The 17,782-nt window shown below is 39.4% G+C and overlaps 2 protein-coding genes across 3 annotated transcripts; both read left to right on the top strand.

The window, feature by feature from the left end:
* The first annotated feature begins 124 nt into the window (after positions 1 to 124).
* pho (phoenix) lies at positions 125 to 5,034 on the top strand. Of its 2 annotated transcripts, XM_061055694.1 has the most exons (5): positions 125 to 569; positions 654 to 930; positions 1,019 to 1,146; positions 2,443 to 2,482; positions 2,574 to 5,034. In XM_061055694.1, exons 1-5 carry the CDS (start codon positions 394 to 396, stop codon positions 4,698 to 4,700), a joined length of 2,748 nt encoding a protein of 915 aa, XP_060911677.1. In that variant the 5' UTR covers positions 125 to 393; the 3' UTR covers positions 4,701 to 5,034. The 2 variants fall into 2 exon arrangements, with proteins under 2 accessions (XP_060911677.1, XP_060911679.1); XM_061055696.1 differs by lacking the exon at positions 125 to 569 and having other exon boundaries at positions 788 to 930; positions 2,445 to 2,482.
* A 1,792-nt stretch (positions 5,035 to 6,826) lies between these two features.
* aspa (aspartoacylase) lies at positions 6,827 to 17,301 on the top strand. Its single transcript, XM_061055681.1, has 6 exons — positions 6,827 to 7,364; positions 10,585 to 10,780; positions 12,574 to 12,667; positions 12,789 to 12,896; positions 15,804 to 15,913; positions 16,111 to 17,301. The coding sequence occupies exons 1-6, from the start codon at positions 7,123 to 7,125 to the stop codon at positions 16,300 to 16,302; spliced, it is 942 nt and encodes a 313-aa protein (XP_060911664.1). The 5' UTR covers positions 6,827 to 7,122; the 3' UTR covers positions 16,303 to 17,301.
* Positions 17,302 to 17,782: the final 481 nt, after the last annotated feature.

Below are 17,782 nucleotides of genomic sequence, written 5' to 3' on the forward strand. Positions count from 1 at the left end.
AAGCTAACCTATACTGTGGTTAACCGTGCAAACGAAAGCGGAAGTGGAAAGAGTGAATCATCTTCTGCCCTGTGCTTCTGCCTCCTCTTTGGTTATTGGTCACATGATTCCTCGTCACATTAACGACGTTGAAACACTTCCTGGTTGACACAGAGCCGCGTGTGGGGGTAACGCTTACCCTTTATTTGTTTTGATGCAGCTTCAAGTTGTTTAACGACGTGAACGAGATGTTAAGTTAACATTTACCATCACTTATGAATTATTTATTTCTCTTACAAACACATTTCGGGCATATATTCGTTAAAAGCTTTGAACGGATGTAATCTCGCACTTGTTGTTTTTGCGAATGAAGACATCCGCTTCCTCACCCATTTGCTGATAAAAATCTACACAATGACAGGATTGAATAATTCAAGACCTTGGATTAAATTTGACACCGACGAGTCCTGCAACTTTTTATTGCAAACATCACCTCCAAAGTATGTAGAGAAAGTATCGCGATATCTCGCTTCCTCTAATGGACAGAACGGACAGAATACAGTATCTTGCAATCCTACAGAAGCAGACAGGTAAGAGTGGTACAATCTTGTGTTATAACTGCAGTATGAGAATCTAAAGTTTGACCTCCTACACGTGTGTTTGTGTCTCTACAGTGACTCAGGGGACAGCCTGTTTATAACTCAGAAACCAGCACCTCTGCCTGTGAGGTCCAGTACAACCCGCTACAACCGGGGATCGTACCCCACACCTCCCACAGATCTAGCAGAAAGTGAAGATGACTTCAGATCATCAGCCTCCCATGGCGTATCCAAAACTGACAAGATAAAGAAGAAATACAAACTTCCAGCGTACAGTTTCCCTTTCCTGGCAGGGAGGAAGTCCAAACGAAGGAGCAAACACACTCAAATCCTTCACAACAAAATCCTTCATGTAATGAGAAAACACTCTTGTGATGCACATTTTTGCTGGTTGCTGTTGTATACATGCTTGTTAAAGTGTTTTTGTCAATGCTTTTCAGAACTCTGCAATGGGAGGCTTCTTTAAATGTGTCCAAAAGATGTGGCATGGATATGAAAGTAGAGATGCTGTGGACTCGTCTTTACCAACAGTTGACATGGAAACGGATCCCATATCTCCGCTGTCAGAGTAAGTTTGTTATAACTTACATTACTTTGTAAAGCACTTTGGTCAACTGTTGTTGTTTCTAAAGCGCTAAACAAATGAAGTTGGATTGGATTGGATAAGTACCGGTAATAATCATGCTGATTTAGAGGAAACATTTGAATCTTTAAAGAGTAGCCCAGATCCATCAAACTCTAATATCAAATTTTACCGTCATAATAATGTTATAGGGAAACTTCAGTCTATATACAGCAAAAGAAAAACTGTATTCCTTACTAAAGTAATTATTTAACAATGTTTGAGTCGTGTTTTTAAAAAAAATGTCTTTATGGTGCAATTATGAGCCTAGTTTTTGAATAAAGGATTGATATTTTCATTTTTATAAATTTGATCACATAAGCAGAATGATGGAAAATCAATTCCCTTTTAAAACTGGTTTACATTTCTAAATCGCTTTTTTCAATGTTTCATAATCTCCAAATACTATAATATAATAATTTAGTTCCTCAAAGATCCATCTTTGGACCACTACATTTTGAAATATGTATGTCAGCCCATTATGGTGTCATCAGGAGACAAGGCATGAGAGAGTATTTGCACATTGCCATGCTTACAACTGTAACATTTAGATGACTTTTTTATTTTATTTGATAATTTATTGAATTGTACTCGTGTTGAAATGTTTTGTGGTCAGCTTCTGCCGAGTTATTTACAGCATGTAGACGTTTGCAGGGTACAGTTTAATGTGTTTTGTGTAAAGTACTACACATCAATATACAGAGCAGCAGTGAGAAAAGATGTCCTGCTTTGTCAACAGAGGTTGTCAAAATCAAAGTTCTTCACAGTTTGTTTTGGAGTGTTTTTTTTTAATCAATTGCATTGGGTTTATTAGACATTTTCTTTCTAACCTGCAATAGAAACACATTTTTCTAATGTTTAGTAGTTACTTTGCAGAATGTTTTAAATTGCTCTGTATGTTTAATATTGGGTTTTAAAATAAACAGATGCTGTTAACAAATTCACAAGTTCTGCACCTTCTCTATTTAGATTGGTCAAAGGAGGGAGAAGTGACATTTATGAACACAGCAGTGTTCAAGTGTTAAATGAACTAGTTCCCCTAAGAGCACTGTGAGGGCGATGTAGGGCTCAGGAAGCTGAGCCCTTTAAACACTGAACTGCATAGGTTTTCTATAGAAAATTAGCGCTGTCAGTGCAAAAACAAAGGCCTTAAAGTACTTTAAATTTCAATAGCCTGTATGAGAAGTAGGTCAAAGTAAGATTGACTTTATTGTAATGAAACGTGTCTGTTTTTTTTTAAAGAGAAGAAGAAGGGTCAGATAACGAGGACATCAAAGTGGTGGTAAGCTGGCTATTTAAACAACATTTTTTGCATCTCAGAGCAGGTTCTGTTCCTTTTTTTTTATAGTCTCTAACTGTTTGTCGTCTTACAGGAAAGAAACGTTTTTGCAGTGCCTTTAAAGAGAAAGAGCCAACAAACCTGTTGTAAGCAGTTAACACAGAAAAAGCAGAGGAAAGCTACCAACACCAGACAAGAAACCTCACAAGGAGAACAATGTAAGACTTCACAGTTACCAGCAAAGGCGACTTTATCAAGGAGCACATCAGAGTTGGTGGACACAATGAGCTGTGACGCTGAAGAGTCTGCTTGTCGAGTTAAAGCTAAGAAAGATGAACTGGCACCTGGAGCTGACAACTGTCTGAACCAAGCTGTAGCACGTAAGACAAAGGGACTCCTTGTCAGAGAAAAAAAGAAGAAAAACGCAAGAGAGGGAAAGACTTGGCGCGAGAGTGAGGTGGATAACCCGCAGAAAAGTCAACTGCAACACCAAGAGGACGGCAAAGAGGCAGCAGCGACTGTAACGGAACCGCAAACTGAAGTTTTACACATCGACGATCTGCCTCAGACGGCACAGTTTAAGACACTCCACAGTCCAGCAGGTCATACGAGTGACACTCACACTGACTTGTTGTGTGAGGAAACCATCGTAAAGAAGAGAAAAAAGAAGAAGAAAGACAAAGACCGGAGCCGGAGTCAGGAGGAGGTGCAGGGTATGAATGTGACGGAGGGGCCATTAAATGAAGATAGCATGTTGAGACAAGAAGAGGGAGACACTTCTGATTTGAAAGAAAAGAAGAGAAAAAAGAGAGAGGCAGCTGCAGAAAATGTCAATAACTTAGAATTTGATTTGAGAGTGGAGGACTCGGTCTCATCGTTGAGTACAGAACATGGTGGGAAGAAGAAGAAGAAGAAAAGTAAAAGACGTGAGAATGAAGAGGAGCAGCAACAGTCCAGTGCTGTGTCTGAACCTTTGAATGACAATGCCGAGATACAGAAGAAACATAAGAAAAGGAGAAAAGAAGAGGGGATCGTGGTTGCAGAGGAAGGGAATTGTTTAGCAGCTTCTGAGCAAACTTTAGAATCCAGTTTTGTCAAAAGAAAGAAGCATAAAAAGAAGAAACACTCGTCCTCCAAGGAGGCTTCTCAACACGGTAGAAGTAGCCCGGTAGAGTGTGTAGATGGGAGCTCTGTTAATGATGCTGTGGAGACTGTGGAGACGTCACCGAAAAAGACGAAGAAGAAGAAGAAGAAAACTTTAATTGAGGGGGTGGATAACTCTTTTGATTCTGAAGAAAATAAAAAGTTTTTAAACGAAGATGACATTCTGAAAACAGTGGAGGGCCTTGCAGACCAAAATGCTGAAGTGAGAGTTAGGAAAAAGAAGAAGAAAAAGAGGTCTGAAGACAATATGGTACAAAGCGGTGATTCAATGTCTGTGCAGGAAAAGTCCTCATCCGTCCTCTGTGCTGATCCAGAGTCTTCACCGTCTTTAAAGGCTTATGTCTGGGGTGCAGAAAAACCTGGTGTCAGCGCTGGAAATCTAGAGGCGGAATCAGAAGAAGTCTCCGGAAATTTGGAAATATCAAACAATGAGGACAGGGAAAGGAAAGAGGAAAATGTTGAAAGTGCAGAATGGTGTGGGAAAAAAATCATCACAAGGACCAAAAAAAAGAACCAAACACAAGGTGTCAGGGGGCCTCATGTGGAATCACAGACGCAGGGGGGGAAAAGGACACGCGCAGGAAACGAAGCTGAACTGATGACTCCAGTGGAAAGTTTTGAAAGTGCTGCAGATGCAGGTCTTTCTTCAACAGATGGGGCTGTGGTGTTGAGAAAGAAGAGAAAGCTTGAAGATGCAGCATGCCGTGTGATGCATGAAAGTCCAACAGCTGAAACTGAAGAAACTGGATCGACACCTTCAGAGACTCCAATCCACATAAGGGAGAAGAAAAAGAAGGAACGGGTAAAACACACTGACAACCTTTCCTTTGAGGTGAATTCTTTGACAGAGTCTGCATATTTAGAGCCCAAAGTCGACAACAAGAAGGAAAAGGAGAGAACAACGCAATCAGCTGAGCATAACATCACACCCAGCAGCCCTATTCTATCAGGGACTTCTTTTTTAAAACCCCAAATGTCATCAGACAGACTCATGAAGCACACTAAAGTAAAGAGGAAACTGCATAATCCCAATGAGGATTTCCTTACAGACTTTTAGATCGGGATTACGTAAAGACTGGCAGAGCAAGTGGTGGATTCAAACACAGAAATGTGACGGCTGTGAGGTTTTTAAAAAAGAGCTTTTTAATTATGTTTTGTATCAAAGCATATTTACTGACATGCTTCACAACCTTCTGGTGTCGAGCTAAACTCTGTTAAATAGAAATTACCACAGGTTATTTTTTGGTAATAAAGGCTCCTGTATATGAAACTCTTGGAGGAAGATTTTTTTAATAGAGCTTCAATCAAAGGATTGTGTACAGTATCTATCAATCAAATGTTTGTGAGCCAACACTGAATGAACTGTGAACATTAAATGAAGTGGAGAGTTATCCATACTTGAGAGCTCCATGTCTTTCCACCCGGCTTGAAATTCTGAAGTACATATTTAATAAGGATTTAATCTAGGTAGCATACAAGTACTCTTTAAAAATGAGGGAGGGCCATCCTTCCTTTTGGAGTTGTAAGGTTTTAAGTTTGACCCTGGAGGTTTTTTTTCCCTTGCCAGGTAAGTCTATAAATTACCGTATTCAATTCAGACTTAATTATTTTTTTCAGGGAGTCTCTACAGAGAGTCCCTGAAATAAGAAGAGATGTTGAGGCAGAACACTCATTACAGTCAATTCTATGACTGAGGCTAAGAAAATAAAGATCTTAATTTAAAGGGGACATATGAAAAATCTACTTTTACAGTGTTTTTGAACACATATTTGGGTAACCTGAGGGTCTACTGACCCACAAAGTACACAGAGAAAACCGCTCAAATTTTCTCAATCTGTGATGTCACAAGCTGGATTCTGGTTAAAAAAAAAAAAAAAAAAAACTCCCTTCCCCTCCCCTGGTATCTCCACTTTTATTCTGGCTACAGAGGAGTGATGTCTACCGGAAAACTCAGGGAGGCTCATTGCATTTAAAGAGACACACACACCAAAACGGAGCGTTCTGAGAGAGCTGGTTTGTACAGGGTCACAAACCTCTGGTGCTTGATTCATGGTATATTTTGACCAAAGCACAGCACAGATGTTTCATTTAGACTACATGGGACTGTTTGAAAATGTGGCAAAGGGGTATAATATGTCCTCTTTAATTTGAACCCCATGGTCAATTAAACTGGCTGGCAATAATCTGAACACCTAGCCTGTCAACAAATGAAAACATAACATACCTGGGGGCAGCAGTAGCTCGGTGTGTAGGAACTTGGGTTGAGAACCGGAGGGCCGCCGGTTAAAGTCCTGGTACGGACCAAGTATGGAAATGAGTCTGGTAGATGGAGAGGTAGGGGAGGGGGGGAGAAAGAGAGGATTAAATAGAGCATCTAGAGACAATGACTCTCATTGGTATCAGGTGGAGATGTTTTTATTTCATTTGGTTGGAACTGATCTTAATATTTTTTGATGTCTTGTTTGTTATGTGCCTAAATGGTATTTGTTAGTTTTGTGTGTGGTGTCTTGGCTGTGATTGCAGTTGCTGCTATGAGGGTGTTTTCTGCAAAGGATTAATATCTATCTATTTATTCTGTTCATTTTCTGCCTTAGAAACTCAATAAATAAAGATTCTATGTTAACCTGTATGTAATTCATGTTATACTGAGACTGAATTTAATCCCAGGTTTTTAAAATAATCTTAATAGATGGAGAGATATATTTGTTGATCCAAAACTGGGAAACTATTGTGCTATCAAATACATAATGGAGAGATAAGAAAAATATCTATATCAAAGAAAAATAAACTCATAAATGAGATCAATTAAAACACATCAGAAAGAAGGGAATATATGTTTTGTTTACTTTACTAATAGCATATTAACCACTTAGGAATAGCCTAATACATATTGAGTAGGGCTAGGTGGGCCTACAATTTAGTGATAACATACTGAATATTATGAATTGAAATTTGTCAAATCAAAAAGGGAACTGGTTTATTTTCAATACCCTTTTTCCTGAACTGTAAAATGTATTTCCAATGCCATTTTCTTTAACATGTTAAATGGTTTTATTTTGAAGGCCGTACTAGGAAGTAGCGTTTCCGGTCACTTCTCGCGTGACAGACAACTTGTAGGTGGTTTTATATGGGAAGATAATTCCGGTTACATTTTATTTTGGAGGAAATTCACCGGAAATGATCAGTAAATAATATCAGAAACAGAGAGGGGCAGCATAAACAAAAGGGAGGAACATCGTTAACTGCAGTTTCGCCTGTTACTCGAGACATGTCGTGCAGTACTCAGCTCATTTTACGCACGCTGACTGACCACAACAAGCCCGCGGGCACGTTACGTAAGCGCGCAGCCACAGCAGGCTTTTAAACAGAGAGGCTTTGGAGCTCCAGCTGGAAACTTTTACTCCGCTGTTGAAGCCTCTGACACCTTTAGTGTGTCTTCTTCCTCGTTTTTTTCCCCCACTCAGTGTTACCATCCAGTCATGTCATCGTACAACAACAGCGCGTGCTTTACCGAGGCCAGGCGGGTGGCTATTTTCGGGGGTACGCACGGGAACGAGATGTCAGGCGTGACGCTCGTCAACTTGTGGGTGAAAAACAGCGCCGAGATCCAGAGGAAACGAGTCGAGACCAAACCGTTCATCACCAACCCCAAGGCTGTGGAGAAGTGCACGAGATACGTGGACACGGACCTGAACCGAGCCTTCAGCCCGGAGAACCTCAGGTAAACACGGGAGACCCCGGAGCTGTCATGTCCTGTCACTGTGTGTCTGCCAGTGCATGTTGTTGTTGTTCATGTCTGCTCTGCTGTCATGCCAATGAACGGAAACTTTGTCATGGAGCAGATCCACAAACAGCTCCATATTTATAGTCAGACGCGTAGTATTTGTTATTGATTATGTTGTGTCATTTATTGGCTTAGTGGCTCAATACTATAGAAAAATACAAAAACAAATTCTGCACGTGGTAGCCTACTGTAAACCTTGACCTTGTCTTGATGTGTTTGTGTACATTTTGTCCTGACGACATTTTCTTGTGAATGAAAAGCCTCGTTGTGGTCAGTGTCTTACACTTGAAATTCATGCAGTTCGTGTATGTCTTTGTGTATGTAACACAATTCTGCAACATAACAAAATGTGAATATTGTGTGTGCTGTAGGCTACGTAGCCCACATAGCCAAAACATCTCATGCTGAAATAAAATGTCACGTTAATAATGGTCATATCAATAATATTAGTAGCCCATTAATAAGAAGAGGAGGAGGAAGAAGAAGAAGAATAGGCTAATAGGAATACAGTTCATATTTATACAGAGCAGAAAAGGGTGACACCATACTAGCCTATATGATGTCCTTGTGTGAATTCCAACACACTCAAAAATCACGGGGATACTCCTCTTGAACTGCTATTATCACAGGTGGAGTGTTTACCATCAGCCATGTCCCCCCTACATCCTCCCACCCCCCCACCCCCCCTGAACCCCCTCTTGGCCCTCTGCCAATAACAGCAGAGCAGCGTGTCCTCTCTCCGCCTCCATCCTGACTTGAGCCAGCAGGAAAAAACGTGAGCGAAACGTGACCGCGCTGCAAATGAATAAAGACTTACATTTCTTCCCTCTCTTTTTAAAATCGTGCCTCTTCGTGTGCACTACAGCGGAAAGTAAAGTCTTACGCAAACGCTGGCTCACGGACTCATTGTGCATGAACACACACACAGCAGCCTATTTACTAATGTGGTTGAATAACAGCAATCCACTATTCATGTTTCACCATCTGAAACCCTTAATAACATTCACAGGGTTCTTCTATTGTACCCAGTTGAGGAGTTTTCATTATAGTGATAGTTATGTAATATCTCTCTATGTGCTTTTTATTGTTCTTTTTTTAATATAGAGTTAATACAGTTGAGTGACAACGACTGTGCTTAAAGTATTATTATAGCATAGCATTATTACAAATATCTCACGATGTATATTTATTAGTGTTCGTGCTTAAATTAAACTTGAAATTGGAATTCCTTTAAGTTATTCATTATTAATGATATTGGTCTTTTTTTTTTAAATTTCTGTTAAAACAAGTTCTGTTAAAAAAAATATTCACCTGGACTTGAAAATGGATTTGGTATCTCATTGGACATCACTGGATAAATAAAGCACAGATACAATTATTTTACATTAGGCTTCTTAAAATATTTAAAAAGCTCATATTTCACTGTTCACTTCCACATCGGGCCTAAATGATCTTTAAAGATCTTTCTGCTGCTTTTCAGCTTACAAACTCGTTGGCCTCTGTCAAGGCAACATATAAGAGGATTAAACAGAACTTAAATAGACTGACAGCTCATGCTCTATCTTATATTTAACGTCCAAGTTGGTGTGTTCACCAGCTTTAGTTCACACTATGCCTGTGTACTATATTTCCGGCCCAAAATCTAGACAATACTAGGTGTTTTGCCTGAAAATGGGGTGAAAAGAACAGATGTTAGGCAGGCAAGACAATATGGACAGTAGAGGCTGTGCTACAGTAGTTTGGAGAATGTCCCGGACTGCTGTGGTCATTTTTAAAATGCTTCTAAAGAGCTGAGAAAAAAGGGGGAAGCTCTCATTCTCTGCTCAGAGTGTAGTAATGTCAGTCTCGAGGGAGTAGCACTTTTATTCTGGGGCACAAAAAAAAAAAAAAAAAAAAAAGATTACATTTCCATTGTAGTCCAGCCAATACTTCACAATATTCAAACAGCAGCCATATCATCTGACATTAAGCCCAAGATGGTATCTCAAATGTTATAATGTTGTACTTCTCTTCCACTTTTGAAGTCAAATATCATTAGGGATGCTGACAAAATGTTATCATTTAATGACTTCCTAAATCAACAAAACTGTGTAAAGCAGAAGGACATAGGGACATATTTAAAAGTTTAAACAACATCTTTAATAACCCTTAAACATTTGACAAAAGCGTATCTAGCATTCAACTTATTACAAGCTAAAGTACTGTTTGGTATTTTCAAACAACATGATACTAACGTTTTTGTTTTACTTCTAGCTAATTATGTTAGCTAGCTAGGAGTGCTATTAGATAGCTTACAGCAATGCTAGCTCCCAGTAATCTGTAAATACTCAACAGGAAATGGATGTGAATTAAATGTTATCAGCTAGTCTAGTGGCATGTTGTTTATTCTTTAAATATATCTCCCCCAAGTTTCACCATCCATTGTCGTCACAGATGCTAACTGGTTAAATTATTATATTTTGCAGGTTCTATACATCTTTTATGATTTTCAAACCTGAAACATTTTAGCACAACATGCTAACTGCAATTGAACCCTCGCCCTCATAAGGATGTCAGAGGAAAATGAATGCCATGATAATATGGTGAAGGGATACCGCAACAGAGACAAAATCACGGTCGTTATCAAGACATCATTTGCTGTGAGGATCAACACAGAAATAGGATATTCATGTTTGGGACTCTTGTACATACTGGTACTCCTTTTGAACCCAGAAGCAACTGTGTTCACTTTAAGTTGTTACATCTTTCCACTGTGACTGACACTAAAGTGAAAGTTTTACACAGGGCGCGAAGGTCAAGTTGACACCCTTGTGTGAATCATTAACACTCTTTATTGCGTATTGTTCCTTTGGTCTGATAAGCTGTAAATGTGTCAATACCTGATTGCTTTCTCATGCTCCGTGGGTGGGTGTGTGTGTGTGTGTGTGTGTGTGTGTGTGTGTGTGTGTGTGTGTGTGTGTGTGTGTGTGTGTGTGTGTGTGTGTGTGTGTGTGTGTGTGTGTGTGTGTGTGTGTGTGTGTGTGTGTGTGTGTGTGTGTGTGTGTGTGTGTGTGTGTGTGTGTGTGTGTGTGTGTGTGTGTGTGTGTGTGTGTGTGTGTGTGTGTGTGTGTGTGTGTGTGTGTGTGTGTGTGTGTGTGTGTGTGTGTGTGTCCTGCAGTGCCCCAGCAGGAGATGACCTGCCCTACGAGGTGCAGAGAGCCCAAGAGATCAACAAGATGTTTGGACCCAAAGGCACCCCAGATGCGTATGACGTTATCTTTGACCTTCACAACACGACCTCCAACATGGGCTGCACTCTGATTCTGGAGAGCTCCAAAGACCACTTCAACCTGCAGATGATGAACTACATCAAGGTGACAACCTCGAGGGGCTGGACCTCCTCTGTGACTTATTTGTAATGTGCCTTTCTTATATTTTCTCTACCTCTTTTTAGTAATCAACCTGCACACAGTACTGGTACAGAGAATAAAAACCAACGCTTTTATAATCATTCATCAAAAGGCATAATGAGTTTGATTATCCCATTGACTGTATAAGCAGGCAAAGAGGTGGAGTTTAGGGCAACCAAATGCTGTAACCCCATCAGAGTGAGGCAAAACCTCATCAGGGTTCTGCTCACACTGTTCTGGCGTAACCACCTGCTCACTATACATTATCCCTCAAGTATAAAAATACTTTTTAATATCAGGCTCTAGTGAGGATTCCTTGGTTTTTGGAGCCTGCTTCAAGTTGCACAATTGAGGAACTGCAGTTTTTTTGCTCTTCCGCATTTGCTTCACTTCTCAACACCGGAGGTTGCCTCTTGGATCTTTACCCCCCAAAAAATTACAAAAATAAAATCTAAATGTAAAATGTATAGACTGCAGAAAAAATTTATAGACTACAGAATAATCTCTCATAATCATCACTTATTTCCCACTTGTGTATCGGCAGAGATCCTTCCTTCTGCCTTTACATTCTTAATTTATTTACTAACCTTTCATTGGGGTTGAACATCTGATTCATGTTAGGAAAAAGTTCTGTATGTTCAGTACATTCAAGTATACAATAAACAGATATTATCTGGTTTGAAACATTGTATCCAAAGAGTTTCAAAACAGTGACAGCAGTGTGTAGTTCGATGTTTTTAGAATAAGTTAAGATCATTTAAAGTGGTTCTTTCTTCCATCTTTGTACTTGTATGAGAGGGGAAAAGTAAATATTTTACCTGAAGGGGTCCAGTTAACTTGTGTTAATAATATAATCACCAGTTTACATAGATGTGTGGGGCAAACTCGTCTAAAGGATAAACCATCTAGATAATCCAGAGGGAGGCCTGCTTTTGTTAGTCATTACCTGCTGGAGCCTGAGAACACACCTTCCTCATTTGTTTCTTATACAATCGTAGAATATATTCACAACCTCTACAAACATGCTCCAGACATTTTTCATTTTTTAGATGACATTTTTTATTATATATTGTATATATTTTATCAGCTCAAGTTTTTGCTCCACAACACAAGACAAAGGTATGCAGAGCAACACCAGGGAAGAAAAGAGCAGCCAAGAACAACAAGCTGTTTGTCACATCAGGCTGCAGAGGTTATGAGAAATGTCTTTCAATCTTTTAGATCACAAAATCCTACACAGAGATAAAGGTCTATACTATTATCAGACTTGAGTGAAAATAGAAAATGCAATCTGTCGAATAGTGAAAATACACCGCCGAGATGTTAAAGTCTGTCTGAAGTAAAGCACTCAGGCAATTGAGCTCCAACAGGAATCAAAGTAGAGATAGAAGGAAACCTGGAGAGTACAGACCTCTGCCTTGTTCATGAGTCATATCTGAAATTGGTTCTAAATGTTATATATGTTTGTCCTTGAGCCATGCCACATCCTTCTAACCAATATTCAGAAAAAACATAACGTCTTTGTCAGATCAACTAGAATGAGTATGACCTGAACTTGATCCATTCAGGTGGTCCTACCTTCCAAACGTGTGTCAAACATGTCACACTAGTTCTCACTGTGACTTGCTGCAGATTAAGGATTAAGACCTTTAAACAGCAGTTCACAACGTGCATCTTCTTGAGACCTTCAGCTGATGTGCAGCATGTTTCGATCTGCAGCTGAGATCCTGTTTTTCCTTCATCATTTTGTGTTGCAGAAAGCCATCGCTCCGGCCAGCTGTCTTGTTCTGCTGAATGAACATCCTCTATTGAAATACTCCACTTCACGCTCTGTTGCCAAGCACCCTGTGGGTGAGTCTCTCAAGTCCTGCCAAAATGTCTGGGGACAGTTTTTTAAAGATGCTCTCAAGTCAAACTCATTTAGATTTCAGAGTATAGTTATTCATATGTTGTTGTGATTGTTTGATCGCAGGTCTGGAGGTGGGTCCACAGCCTCAGGGGGTTTTGAGGAGTAACATCTTTGAAGCTATGAGGATAATACTGAAACACGCGCTGGATTTCATCGAGCTCTTTAATGAAGGTAGGGCAGAAATACCATAGCAGCTTAAACATTTAAGCTACAACATACCACATTTATGTGACCTTTAAAAACCTGCTGCGTTATGAGATTTTAAAGTCTCCAAGAAAAACAAACTGCAGAATCCGAAAAATGATGTCATATGTAATCTATTTGTAATACAGGGTCTTATTTATGCAGAAGTTAGCATTTGAAAAGTTAAAGACATTTTGTAAACTTTACTGATTTTGAATTTCATGAAGTTGTAGCTAAGCCCTGATATTAAGTGAATTATTAATTCCACAGTCCAGTGTGAGAAAGTACGGCTATTTGATTGTTGACACTAAACGTACTGTCAGCCTGGCAGTGTGCCATCTGTGACACCCACAGGTGTTGAGTGATGACCACAGTTGTCTGTTTGAGGCGGCAGGGATGAGTAAATACTTCATACAGAATAATCTGATGTGACAGAGCCATTCTTTAGCATTGCTGTCATAGCTTTGACAACACGTTTGGGCATCTCTTCTTTGCATGTGTATGCTAATAGCTGACTATGATATGAATAGGGAAGCATTTTGTACCTCACCATTTATTGACTCATTAAGATGAATCATTTCTGATGGCTGGGCTTCTGCTTGATCATTTGTTTCTGAATCAAAACACTCAAACATTTCAAACTGCACGACACTTAGGCTGCTTATTGTCACATGTTCTGTTGTTGTGTGTGTGGAGCCAAAAAGATGTTAAGCAAATATGTGGTTGGTCAAGCCCCCACAGTGTTGAGAAATGCTCTAAAAAGCAAAATAAGGATTTTTTTTGACCTATGTTTCCTCATTATAATGAGTGTTTATTTTCACAAAGGTCTTTGGATTGCTTTGGATTGCTTAGTTCATGCCTCTAACAATTTGCATGAGAAGTAACAAACCATCTCTCTAGAATTTTGCACAGCGCGTTTAGTAGTATGATTCATAATGTGTGATGTAACAGAAACAAATGATTTGATTACAGTCTTCTGGTTTACCATAATCATCCTGATGAGAAGCAATTTGTGACCAAACGGCCATGGGTGTTCCGTCTGATTCATCCAGATGTACCGACATATCTAAATTTATCTGCATCTGACTCATTCTGCCTCGGCTCTGCCCCTTTTCTTCCCTGAAAACAGATTTGAGGAGCGGATATGCGCTTCAAAAGTTAAGGTGCAAGACAGCCTGCTCTTCCTCTTTTTACGTAAACGGGCGGTCGGTGCCAACTGTGAGGTGCAGTCTGCTGGTTTCCCCCGACTGCTCGGCTGCTGAATGGGCTGCTTGTTGGTTGTTGGTCAGTTTCCATGTCGTTAGAGTCCGGCTGCCAACATTGTGGTAATCATCTGTCGTTGGGGCCACCGTGGTGTGGATGAATGCTTCGGACATGGTGATGAATCAGTGTTCCTGCGCTTTGAAGCCGAGCAGCCGGAAGAAAACAACTTGTTCAGCCATAAGAGATTAAACAGTTGGTAGAGTTCAAAAAGTCTTTTTTTCTGAAGAATATGAGAAAACTTTTGTGAAGGTTGTGTTGTGAACATTTGTTCTTGTACTCTGCCACCGCTTGCATTCAATACAGCTCAGTGGTTTAACACTTTGTTCATTTGAGCCTCTTCATGTTTATTGTTTAAACTCTGCCAAAAAAAACCTGTGCTTTCTATTTAGTTCTAGAGAATGGATAAGGCCCCTTTGATCAACCTGAAGCTTGCCAAAGTTGTCCAAGTTATAATATGACATTGCGGTATACAAGATGAATGACTGTGTTAGAAGTAGCTCATAAGACTAAAGAGTCTAAAAATCAACAGCTGATTTGTAGCAAAAATGCACACATGCATGACAAGATGTGACAGAGACTTCAGTGTTTGACATGACTTCAATTAAGAACCAGAGTCACTGTCTTTCAGGCTACAATCTTCAAACAAGGCTTTGTTATAAAGCAAACCTCACTACTCTTTTTTTTCACTCATCATTTCATGTATTTTTTGTTCTTATATATTCGTTTCAACAACTGTTTTTGCAGCACTGCTCAACTAATGGCAACTAAATTGATTGCCATACAATGTTGTTCTTTGGTGTTAGATTTGAGTTTGGTACAGACACTCATGGTTCAGCCATGATCCCCTGACTCATCAGCTAGCCCTACCAGCAGGTTAAAGATTTTAACAATCCTGTGAAATATTTAAACATCTACTAGAAGAAGTAAGGTTGGCTGACTTTGGTAACCCTTGACTTTGCCTCTATAGCCATCATGAGTCAGTTAGTCAAACATTCTTGTGACTGAAACACATCCACCCCCAGCTGTATTTAGTTAGATGTAAGGTATGAGTTAATTGAAAATGCCAATATTAGCATGCAAGTTTGCTGAACTACCAGGGTAAACATGGTAAACATTATACTTGTCTGAAATGAGCTCTTTAAGCAAAGTCACTAAGCATGTTAACCTGCTCACGGAGCAGTTAGCTAGGCCTCACTCTGCCGCTAGCTCATTAAAAATAACTACAAGAACTAACTGTCTGTGTCCAATTTGGTAATAGTCTCTAATTAATAGGTAAAATAAAGCATTTTCCTCAGTGGGGTTTTCAAGCCATAGCTAATAATTATGAGAATGAATGTTTGTGCCTATTTCAGGTTACAACATTATTCTTCAACTTCACTGAAGTTCTGATCATCACCAGACTGCTGTATTTTCTGAAAGGATATTTTAGTTTCCTGATACTACGTTGGATGTTTTTTTGTGTGTCAATCAATCAATCTATCTTTCTAAGCCTAGTCTAGGCCTATAGCAGCTAGGAGTTGGTCCATACCTGCACCAGCCCTAACTATAAGTATATAACTATATACATATACATATGTGTGTGTGTGTGTGTGTGTGTGTGTGTGTGTGTGTGTGTGTGTGTGTGTTGTTTAGGTATGGAGTTCCCCCCCTGTATGGTGGAAGTTTTCCGGGTCTTGGAGCGTGTTGACTACCCCAGAGATGCCAATGGAAACATCATTGCCATGGTGCACCCAAATCTGCAGGTACATATCCCTGAAGTTTTCCTGCCTCCACTCTCCAGCTCATAAATATTTGCCCCGCTCAATCAAAATATATCAGTTACTATAAAGGAGTAATCGAGACATTTTTGGTTGATCTGGGAGTATATTGCTTTAGTTTGCTAAACATACTCAGGCTTTCTTTCTCTGTGCTTCTTGCGTGTTTGTTGTTGTTGCTGCAGGACTGTGACTGGGAACCGCTGAACCCCGGTGACCCTATGTTCCAAACATTTGACGGAAAGACCATCCACTACCAGGGCCCGGGCACCGTCTACCCCACTTTTATTAATGAGGCAGCCTATTATGAAAAACAACAGGCATTTGTAACCACCAGGCGAGAAACTCTGGTAGCCAGTGCCAGCAGAAAAGCATAAAAACTGGTTTGTGAGGCTAACAGCGATCATGATTTATACCGTTTCTTTTAGCCTCAACATGAATCTGTGTATAGTTTTTTGCACTTTGTTCTGTTAGAAAATGACAGACTTTTTCCTCACAAATGACTAGAAATCATCTTTTACACACTGATTTAGTTTTCTATGCATTTACTATCAGAAAATCTAATAACTATGCAAAGAATATTTGCAAAGAGTCACTGTGAAAGTCTTTGATCTTAAGACTTGTATATTGCTGTGGTAAGTATTTATGGTATTGCTGTTATTTTAAAAAATCATTTACATTAAATTCTTTAAGTTTATACTATAAAAAAGGACAGGCCTTGTTATTAATGGCTTACGAATAAATATACACACTCCTACTACTGCTCAGGATGGCCATAGATGATCATAACCTGCAACTTTTTGACCCGAAACTCTTCTTGTGTGTCTTCTTCTTCTTCTTCTTCTTCTTCTTCTTCCTCTTCTCCACATTTATTTGTGACATCTTTGGGAGGGTGTTGGTGGCCTTTTTGATTCTACCTACCTGTAACTCCTGTGGTTGCATCTGTGGTGCTGTCCTATCGTTGCCTTACTTGAGATTTCAGAGAAAATTGCACAACAAAATTAGGAGTGACATTTGTAGATAATATGTGTCTGATATTAAGATGTTATTTTGATAAGAAATGCTCAATGTTGTGTTCCTCTAAACACATGGGGTAGCGTTTGACAAACATGTTTTGTAATAATATATATGTGTCTATTTTGATATACTTGTATTGTATGTTTGGTTTGACGTGATGTTTAAACCTTGTTGAATCATGGGAAGTAGACATACTTTCTAATATTTTTTACGTCTCTGTCGTCTCAAAGTGTATTCCCTGTGGTCTTACAGTCATCCGTTTTTCATTCAGCAATATTTTTGGTAGCACCATTTTTATGTGATTAATACTGTTTACTGTCCTGTGGAAATCATCCAAATCAATAAATCTTGTACTGTGATGAACTGTGGTTGTTTCTAACTGCACCTTTTAAATTGTTGCTTTGACTCCTAATGCCTGTTTATCCATGTTACCTGCATCTGCAGCCACAAGAGGGCGACAAATAAGCGCAGATTGAAGTCCTCTGCCTGACGCACCTTACTGCAAATTAAAGCGAAGTGCTTTATCTCAAATAAACATCCCACATTTTTATCATAAACATATCTCACAACACAAACACCATGCTCCACATATTGAACAATATGTTTATTTATTTTTAAATACAGATGATTTGTTAAAAAAATGTATATAGAAATCTTGAGAACCATATGAACTTTCACTTTTTTTTTTTCCAGTTGGCTGATGTAGTCTTGATGCTAGCTAGACTTGTCTTTGTTGTTTGTAGTTGAGCCTTTACACACATCTGAGCCCCTATGAGATTTCTCACCTTAAGCGTCATACAAAATGTTCATAAGCAGTGATACTCTTCCAATTATCAAAAT

The sequence above is a fragment of the Labrus mixtus genome, chromosome 14, assembly GCF_963584025.1.
Source record: "Labrus mixtus chromosome 14, fLabMix1.1, whole genome shotgun sequence".
Lineage (NCBI taxonomy): Eukaryota > Metazoa > Chordata > Actinopteri > Labriformes > Labridae > Labrus > Labrus mixtus.

Coding starts and splice junctions, on each gene's coding strand:
- aspa (XM_061055681.1), top strand. CDS start 7,123: ATGTCATCGTACAACAACAGCGCGTGCTTTACCGAGGCCAGGCGGGTG. Junction 12,668..12,788: donor TGTTGCCAAGCACCCTGTGG/GTGAGTCTCTCA, acceptor GTTTGATCGCAG/GTCTGGAGGTGGGTCCACAG. Junction 15,914..16,110: donor TGGTGCACCCAAATCTGCAG/GTACATATCCCT, acceptor TTGTTGCTGCAG/GACTGTGACTGGGAACCGCT.
- pho (XM_061055694.1), top strand. CDS start 394: ATGACAGGATTGAATAATTCAAGACCTTGGATTAAATTTGACACCGAC. Junction 931..1,018: donor TTCACAACAAAATCCTTCAT/GTAATGAGAAAA, acceptor AATGCTTTTCAG/AACTCTGCAATGGGAGGCTT. Junction 1,147..2,442: donor CCCATATCTCCGCTGTCAGA/GTAAGTTTGTTA, acceptor TTTTTTTTAAAG/AGAAGAAGAAGGGTCAGATA.